A 9,099-nucleotide genomic window follows, 5' to 3' on the forward strand; every position below is an offset into this window, starting at 1 on the left:
ATGTGGTCCCAGGAGAGCATATTCCCATCTGTAAAAGGAAGCAGAGACTACCAGCCGAGGCTGCCCCACATAAGATCAGAAGTGTCAAAGTGTCAGAGAAAGAGCAGCATCATTATTTAGAGGGGAGCCCTCAAAACCTGTCCCACCTGAGACCAGGTGACACATTTCATCCCTAGGCAGGGAACAGGAATGTTCTCTTCTTTACTCAGCAGGAGAAAGGCTTTCCTCCCTTTAGGACTCAAATTTCCCTTCTGTAGCATGACAGTAAATGTCTTCTTCCTTTCTGTCTGCCTTCAGGATCAGGAGAAAGGTTAGGCTAAGTACCCCCAGGTAAAGAAGAAAAACAACAGAAACCCAGGCTAGGGGTGGTTGGCCAAGCCTCTTCTCCCAGAGCCTCCCTGAACCAACTCAGCTTCATTTATGCCCCTGTTCCCTGTGGTGGATGGAGACAATTTGAGGGGGAGAAAAAAGCATTGGGCCAGTTTCCTTCAGAGCCTCATTCTGATCTGTGCTGAGTCCCCAGATGGGAGGAGATGCCAGGTCCCTGGCCCTGGGGCCTTTGCTCTGACTTCCTTCCTTGGGCTCACTATGTTCTGAACAGAAAAGAAATAGCAAAGCTGAAAAAAGCTGAGACTTTGCTGCAGAGCACAGAGGCACCAACAGCCGGAATTAGAAGCTGTCGCTTAGGGAGCTGAAGGCTGACAGGAGAAGGAGAGATGCAGGCAGGGGGCAGGCAGTCACTTCACACTCCTCCCCTCCCACCTGCCCAGCTTCTCCTGCGGGCCCCAGGCTGGCAAAAGGGCTTCCTCCCAGAGGCGCCTCAGTAGGCAAGTCTGTCACTCTGTCTGCAACTGCCTCCCTGAAGCCCCCCTTTCTTCCTCAAGTGTCACCAGCCCCCTCACCCTGTCACATTGCACTAGCTTGTCGGGGTTGGGCCTAGTGGCACGTGCCTGTGCCTGGGAGCTGCAGGGAGCTGGGGGGGGGGTGCAGGGGCGGGTGAGTCAGCAGGGGATCTGGCACTGAGTCAGCGATGGGACTGGAAAGAGGTAAAGACCCTTCTTTGTGCTAAAGGTGAAATGGAAATGAGTGGAAAGAGAACCTGGCCCTGGTCCCAGAGCATAGCAGGGATGGAACACAGGTGTCCTTCACCTGCCCAGTGCCCAATCCCCAAGGGAGAGTGTCAACTCTTCCTCTGCACTTCCCCTGTAGACAGAGATTAACATCTCCAGGGCCTAAAGATGGTGTTTGCCCAGGGGGAGACCTGGCCCTTTGGCATGGGACTGAAAGTGGGGATGTGGATATCCAGGCTGCTTCTTGAGAAGCCATCAGAGGCCCCTTCAGGAGGCAGGGTTGCATCTCCTTTGCATTCCCTGGCTGCCCAGCTCTGTTCTGGAGCACAGACTCTGCCTGGTCTGGCAAGAGGAGAGCTGAAGGCAGCTTCCCCTTGCCTTGTACATTCATTGGCACTGACTGTGGCTACTGCCCGATGGGTTGCACTGGCTCTGGCTCAGGCTTATGCCCACATACCTGGTTCAGAGAATTCCTCTAGGCCTGGATGCTCACCCCCAGGGAGGTGTGGGGGGAGAAATGGGACTCCTGGCAGTGGACTGAGGTCAGGGCACTGCCCTGGAATGTAAATGCCCCACCCTTGTGGTCTCCAGTATGGCTGACAAATGCCAGGCTTTGGTTGTTGAATGAGCAAGCCCTAGCTTGACCCGGTGGCCAGGGACTATAGGACCCCTGAGGTCAGGCCCTGGGAGGGATGGGGGAGGGTGTCCCTGTTTATTTTTCAAAGACACAGGTGCTCACAGCTAATGGCATCTGTTGTAACTCTTTGGTAGAAAACAACCTCTTCCCAGAATCACCCCACCCTGCTTGCCCCATTTGGGACTTGGAACTGAGCAGTGGTGAATGGCTATCTATTAGCCCCGCCTACAGCAAGTGTTGGAATTAACCACAGCCTCAGCAGGTCCCTGTGCATCTGGTCACTCTCAGTCGTCCCAAAGAGATCAAGATAACCTAAAGTTTGGGGTCGCCAAGAGGGTGGGTTGTAACTTTGTACTAGGCTCTTCTGCTCCAGCCCTGAGGGTGGAGACAAGAAAGGACCATGTGGCGCAGGGGGTAGCGGGGGCGGGGGAGAAGAATGGATGACATCATTTTCCAGTGGCTCTTGGCATCAGGGCCAAGAGACAGGGCCATTCACAAAGCCCCAGAAGGGACCTCACCCTGCATTCAGCTCCCAAGGGAATTGCCCCCCCCCCACCCAAGGCAGCTTCATCTTTGAGGCATTCCACTCCCCTGTAGTCTTTTCCTAACTAGAATAGAGACCAGGCTAGGCAGGAAATGCTGTGTTAGGGTTTTTTAGTAAGAGCAGGAAGGAGAAAAATAAATAAACCACATAAATCCATGAGTGTAAATGACACTGACCTTTTTAAGCAACCCAGGTAGGGCACCTGCTAGGAAGTACCCAGCCCAGACCCAGAAAAAAAAAATGGTGAACCAGGTTCAGGGTAGAAAATCATCCAAGAAGCCACAGTGTCCTTTCAGCACCAGACACAGCCCCATATGTGTCAGCAGCTGAGGGACAGTCAGTGAGGAAGCTTTTCCATGCAGTCGCCTGTCCCTCCAGGCAGAAGGTGAGGGCAGGGGCCTCAGCTGACATTCTGGGGGTAGCCATCACCAGAGAACTTTGAGACAGTGCCAGGTTCTGCCTTAAGGTGCTGGCAACACTGCACTCAGTTGTGGCCTAGAAGTCCATGTGAGGTGCCACATCAGGAGGGTTTGAGTTTGGTCCTGCTTGAGTGGTAGGTACAAAAGTGAAGGTTCCAGGGAGCAGGTGCAAGCCTCCAAGAAAGGCACTGGGCTCCAAGTGGGGTACCACTATTTACATACTAGGAAAGGCAGAGGGACCAAAACCCAATTTTCCACCTCCCAATCAATATTCTTTTGACTTCAATGACTATATGATACTTATCCAGAGGCGGGAGAAGGATGGGGAGCAGGAAATTAGCTTGGTGAAGACTCTTGGGTCCAAGGTCCATAGTCTCCCATTCCTGCCTTTACCTGGCTGAGAAGGGGGCTGCAGCATCCAAGGGCCCCTCAGCTTCCCACAGCCTCAGCCTCAGGGTCCTTTTCTTCTGGGGAATGCAGCCATGTCCCAGAGAAGGGTCTGAACATCCTTGTTAAAGTGTCCCAGGGAGATGGGGGCATCAGAGGCGGCTCTCCTGGGTGTCTGCCTTGTCTGTGAGTGGATCCTGCCAGCACAACTCTCTGGAGGTATCACAGGTCCTGTCAGACTTGTCCTGTACCTCAGAAGGGAAGCAGGTCCTGAAACAGGCCTTCACCGACTCCTTCACCTCAGTCTCTAGGCCCTTCATCCTGGCTTCATACTCAGCCAGAGCCTCCTGCTGGAACTGTAGGGGCAACAAGGACCACAGCTTGGGTTAGGAAGGGGCCCCACCCACCATCCCAACCCTGGACTATGGGATACAGATATGCCCAAGCTATTCAGAGTTCCAAGGAGACTGGAGTGAGAGGTGGCTGAGGGGAGGGTCTGGGGTGGGGGTCAGGGTGGGTAGGGGATAGTGAGACCCATCAAAGAATCTCCCAAGAAAGGGATCAAGAGATCTTTGAGATGCCTCATTTGAAAAGCCCTTAGGTCCCCATGAGAACCAACCTATGACCTACTGATGACATGTGATGTGCCCCTTCACTGATCTCCTACCTGGCAGCCCCTGGAGAAGGGCCCCTTTCCCACCCTGGAGCCCATTCATCTCCATTGGGGCCAGAGAGATCTCACCTGCTTTTCCATCTCTCGGATCTGCTTCAGGCAGGCTGCCTGCTTCTCTTCCAGCTTTTCCTGGTGTCGTTCCAGTGTCTCTGTCATCTGGGTGGGAGTGAGAAACAGGGAATCAGAGTGGTACAGCAAGCAACCCAGGGTTGGAATCTAGCTCTAATCCCAGCTAACCAGCAGTAAAACTTGGGACAAATTCCTTAACCTTTGGGCAAATTTTGCAATTTGTAAAATGAGATAATAGTTCCTGACTCAAGGGATTGTGAAGGATTACATGAGACGGTTCATGTGAAGCACCTGGCATGGTGCCTAGCACAAAGTCAGGTAACAGTAGATGGAAGGCTTATTACTGGGGCCAGCAATCCCTGGGGGAGGAACTGTGGGTCCCGTCTCAGCAGGGCTTTCCTTCCTCTTTCCACTCCAAGACACCTCATACAGTCTTCCTCACCTACCCTATCCAATACCATCCTTCTGTGGCCAGCTAACTCATATTTCCCAGACAGTTCCCTACATACTGGCACCCCAGCCTCTGTATACAGCTAGAATCTCTGGATACTCCCTCCCATACCTAGCTGCATGGACATTTCTGGACAGCATGCTCTGAAGGCTCAAAGGAAAGACACCCTCCTTCCCACTTACAGAGTGTTTGGGGGACACAGCCCCTGCTTACCTGCTTGACAGCCTGCACCACTTCCTGAATGTGGGAGTTGTTAATCTCTCTCTTCAGCCTGTTGATATTATTGGAGGTTTAGAAAGGGGCCTTCCTGGGGGGCAGGGTCGATGAACTATCCTGAGGGTACAGGCAAATGAGAACTCCATCATAGGGGCAGGAATCAGCAGAGGGACCAACATGGAAAATGGAGAGGACCCCTGGAGTCCTGGAGCCCGCTTCCTCCTCCCCCTCCTCCTTCTTCCTCTCTCTCTCTCTCTCTCTCTCTCTCTCTCTCTCTCTCTCTCTCTCTCTCTCTCTCTCCCTCTCTCTCCCTCTCTCCCTCTCTGTCTTTTTGAGACAGTTTCCCTGTAGCCCCAGCTGATCTGGAACTCATTATGTGGACCAAGCTGGCCTTGAGTTCACAGAGATCAGCCTGCCTCTGCCTACTTAGTGCTGTGATTAAAGGCATGGGCCAGCTTTGCTTCCTCTCTTAAACACAATGATTTAAAGGCATCCAGGAGGAGCAAGGGGGTAGGGGGAACACAGCCATGGAACACAGCCACCTGAGCTGCTGTCACCAGGCTTCATCTCCCTCTGCATGCTTGGTTTTCCCTCCATGGCTCCTCTCTGTTCAAGTGGTGGTAGCACCTGAGTTTTGCTCATGGAAGACTTTCTGATTAGAGATACAGCAGTGGGATCAACTTTTTGAGGTGGAGAGGTAGATCCCTGGGAAGGAAGTCAGGGTCCCTTATAGGGTGACTCTCCCCTCTTCCAACTGGAGTGGGGTCTGCTCAGCTGGGCCTCCCCTCCAGGGCTCACCTTTCCTGGGCCACCTTGTCTGTGGTGACTTTGGTCATGGCCTGAATCCGCTCCAACCTCTTAGCCTCCAGTTTTTTCTTCATTTCTTTGGTGTCACTGCAGGGAGACAGGCAAAAGGAGATGTTTTGTGGGGTGGGGCGCCTTTTCTGGACTGCAGAGATAGGCATGTTAGGGAGGTGACCCTACATTTCTGAGGTCTCCTTGAAGGTCTTGAGCTCTGCAGACTGTTTCTCTCTGGCTACCTCCATCATCTTGGCGGTTTGCTGTGGTAGAGGAAGGATGGGCTTAGTAAGAGGTCTTTGGGCTCACAGAAGCGGGCAGAGTGGTTGGCTGGTGTTCTGTCTACACCTCGGCTACATGCTGCTCCTTGCGCTTGAGAATACTCCGGTGCTGCTCCTCCCAGTGCTGCTGTAACTCCTGTTCCAGCCTGTCCTTCAACTCCCGCAGCCGTGAGTCCGTCCCCTCGGGGAACTCGCCCATTGCAGCTGCAGTGGGCTCCTCGCAGGGCAAGGTTCTGCGGAAGCCACGTGCAGACAGGCTGTGAGCTTGAGGCCAGTACTCAGGGAGGGGGTGGCAACCGTGAGGCCCTTACCTCTTCTTGCGGGAGCCCTTGCCTGGGCGAAGCTTGCAGCCCGTGCCTGGCGGCCCGAGCTCGGCCAGCTGTGCCGCACCTCGCTGCAGCAGTTCCTCCCGGCGCCGGGCTCCCCGCCGCTCCAGCTCCCGAAGCTCCTTCTCATGCCGCCTCTGCAGCTTCACCACCCCCTTCATCTCCCGCAGCTCCTCCAGACTGGCGGTCTGTGGCTCTGCAGAGGCCCGGCTGAGGCGCCAGGCCACGCAAATTGCCCTTCCCACACTGCGGAACCCCTAGGAGTCCGAGGCCCTTCCCCAGATCCTGTTCCAAGATCACAGAGCTCTGCAGGCCTTACCTGCCACTTCTTTCCGGGCTTCCTCCTTGGCTTTGGTTCCAGGTGCTGCAAGAGCAGAGGATGGACCATCAGATGCCCTGTAGGAGCCTCAGCTTGACTCCTCTAGGCTCCAAGAGGGTCGTAATTTGAATCCCCTGCAGCTAGCATCTTCCTAGCCTTGAGGCTTCCAACCCAGCTCTTCTCTCTCCAAGTGAAAGTGTTAGTTTTTGGGGACTATGGTGCAGCAGACTAGGTGGAGACCCATTCATTAGGCAGGGAGCGCCAGAGGTACTTACCTGCTGACCCGTTGCCTGCTGGGACAGATGACCCATTGGCCTGGCTGGTAGCAGGACTCCCCAATGGGAAGGGCTTCTGAAGTGTGAGGAAAGCAGGTTAGAAACGCAGCTCTAACAACCCCTGAGCAGAGGACTCTGCTCTTCCAGGCTCTGCACCTCCCACAAGAGGCCAAAGCTCCTGAAGGTCTTTGGCAGTGGTCCCAGGCAACACAGACCTCAAGCAGACTTCCTGTGGCCTCCTTGAGCTTCACAGATTTCTTATCATGAGCACTGAAGTATTTGATGGGGTTGGCGAGAGCCACAGTGAGATCTGGGAGCATAGGACATGACCAGTTTGGTATGTAGGGGGGTGGACCTGGAAGGGTCCCTTCCTGTCCCACCCCAGAGACTGATTTGATGAAGGGAAAAGGGAATGGATAGCCTGGGGCCCTGGGATGGCACAGGCCCCCTACCTGCCCAGGTGTCAGGTATATAGTCCTTCATCTCCAGGAAGACGAAGAGTGCAGGCATAGTGAGGGGTATGTTGCTCTCACTACGCAGGCATAGGTGGTGGTATCCTATTGAATGCGATGAGGTAGATGGTGAGTCAGAGCCCATTCCCACCCAACACTATATATAAACAACCCAGCACTTAAGACTTCCAGCTCTGGAGTCAAAGACCAGGGTCTATGTCTACTACTGTACTTCCTTACTGTGTGGCCTTGGGTAAAAGATTAGGTTAACTCTCTGAGACTTGCCACATCTGTCTGCTTTTGTGTGGCTATTGTGAGAATGTGTTTTATAAGCCCCTCACACATTTTTGTTACATGTTTATTGTGTGTGTGCATGGGTGGGGTGAACATGCAGAAGTCAGAGAACAACTTGTGGAAGTTGGTCCTCTCTCCTTTTACCATGTGGGTCCCTGGGTGCAAATTCAGGTCATTAGCCTTGACAGCAAGTACCTCTACTCGATGAGCCATCTTGCTGGCTCCTCTCACACTTTTTAAGTGCACATACATGTCAGCTGCTCAGGAATCTATAACAGTGGCTCCAGAAAATCCTGGGCATTCTGTTAGGTAAGCAGAGTTCCCACCCATCGGGTTCCTGGAGATTCTATTCCTGTCCCACTCCTTAAGGTTGATAACATGAGGGGATTAAGTGAGGCCTCAGAGACCCTACCTAAGGTCACCCCACCCTCTAGACAGGATGCTAGTTTTGGTATTAGACCCCTGCAAATGGTGAATAAGAACCCCTTTCCTTACCAGAATTTAGAGCATTAATGGGGATGATTCGGTGTCCAAGAAATTTGTTGCCTTCCTCCATCACAGCCACCCTGAGGGAGGCTAGCTCAGGCATCAAGATCTAGGGGGAGTTTGAGACAAGAGAAGTTGAGGAGAGGACAGGGGAGCTGAGCTGCCCCTCCCCCTGGCTCCAGAAGTCTAAGTGTCAGGGTGAGAACCTGGCAGGTATCACCAGGATTGGTACACAGGCAGAAGGCACAGCCTAGAGCACACACAAGCATCTCACAGCTTGTGCCAGGCTGGGCTCGCATGGGGAATAGGACTGGATGTGCAGCCTGGAACAGTGTGGCCCATGCAGAGAGCCCTTGGTAGCTTTGCCAATCAGAGTTGAATGGGACAAAGACCCTTACTATCCCGAGTCCTGGGTTGGGAGTTCACATTTCTGCCCCAGTCCTAACATGTATACATACACACACACACACTCTCTCTCTCTCTCTCTCTCTCTCTCTCTCTCTCTCTCTCACACACACACACACACACACACACACAAAACCTGCACACTCAGCACACCTCTGTATATTTGAGTTCTGACTTTCTACTCTGTGAATTTGAGTTCTGACTTTCTGGACTTCTGAAATGCAGAAAGGCATAGATGAAGGGCAGAGAGAGAGGAAGGTTAAGGACACCCCCCACCCCCCACTTTCCTCTTATCTGTAAGCAGGGGCCAAGAACTAGGGACAGACACCCAATGCCTGGCCTATTCCTAGCCCCCCACCTTCTCAAAGACAAAGGGCTCCTCCTTCCAGACAGGATTGATGGAGTTAGTTGTAGGTGACAGTTTGGTGCGATAACGCCTCTTGGGGTCCCCTGGGAGACCAAACAGTTCCACTTCCACATAGGTGCGTACACTGCGTTCAGACAGGAACTGCCCAGAGATCACCTAGTGGTGGAACCCAGAGGAAGCCAGCATTAGATCGCCCATTCAAATTGGTTCTCAAGTCCCTGGTGCCTCTGACTCCTTAGGGCTGAGTATCTATCTATCTTGGGCATTGTGAAGAGCTCCTTTCAGCTCTTTTCAGGCTGTGTGGCTCAAGGTTTACAGCCAAGCTCCAGGGACCTGGGTGCTTCCAGCTTCCCCTTCAGGAAAGAGGTAGGCCATTCCTTTCCCACACAGGAAAGGAATAACACGTATCTTCCCCCTGGCCTGGGGCCTAGACCCCTGCTGCCCTGCTGGGCCCACTCCCTCTCCCCTCCCCCACCCAGCCTCAGCCCTTCCCCCTTGGTTTCCATAGGGACAAAGAGGCAGACTCCAGTTCTGAGGAGGAGGCAGTTTCCAAGGCAACTTGAAACTGCACAGAACTGGCTGGGGCTGAAGTCTTCAGGATATCAGGGAAGGGAGGTGGGGGGTGGGGGT

General features: G+C 53.6%; 1 protein-coding gene across 1 annotated transcript in view; it reads right to left on the reverse strand.

Annotated features, from left to right (window-relative positions):
- Positions 1 to 2,351: 2,351 nt before the first annotated feature.
- The window catches only part of Plcb2 (phospholipase C beta 2), a 21,104-nt gene continuing 14,356 nt past the window's right edge, over positions 2,352 to 9,099 (reverse strand). Inside the window, exons 20-32 of the mRNA XM_008842318.3 lie at positions 8,461 to 8,625; positions 7,707 to 7,806; positions 6,918 to 7,022; positions 6,681 to 6,775; positions 6,466 to 6,541; positions 6,191 to 6,235; positions 5,857 to 6,067; positions 5,613 to 5,778; positions 5,451 to 5,527; positions 5,265 to 5,360; positions 4,464 to 4,521; positions 3,800 to 3,886; positions 2,352 to 3,413 (exon numbers count right to left, since the gene is read on the reverse strand). Of these exons, the coding sequence (XP_008840540.1) occupies positions 3,210 to 3,413; positions 3,800 to 3,886; positions 4,464 to 4,521; positions 5,265 to 5,360; positions 5,451 to 5,527; positions 5,613 to 5,778; positions 5,857 to 6,067; positions 6,191 to 6,235; positions 6,466 to 6,541; positions 6,681 to 6,775; positions 6,918 to 7,022; positions 7,707 to 7,806; positions 8,461 to 8,625 (1,485 nt within the window). The 3' untranslated portion in view covers positions 2,352 to 3,209. The remainder of the gene's footprint in view (positions 3,414 to 3,799; positions 3,887 to 4,463; positions 4,522 to 5,264; positions 5,361 to 5,450; positions 5,528 to 5,612; positions 5,779 to 5,856; positions 6,068 to 6,190; positions 6,236 to 6,465; positions 6,542 to 6,680; positions 6,776 to 6,917; positions 7,023 to 7,706; positions 7,807 to 8,460; positions 8,626 to 9,099) is intronic.

Source organism: Nannospalax galili, unplaced genomic scaffold (assembly GCF_000622305.1).
Source record: "Nannospalax galili isolate Female #2095 unplaced genomic scaffold, S.galili_v1.0 scaffold1400, whole genome shotgun sequence".
Lineage (NCBI taxonomy): Eukaryota > Metazoa > Chordata > Mammalia > Rodentia > Spalacidae > Nannospalax > Nannospalax galili.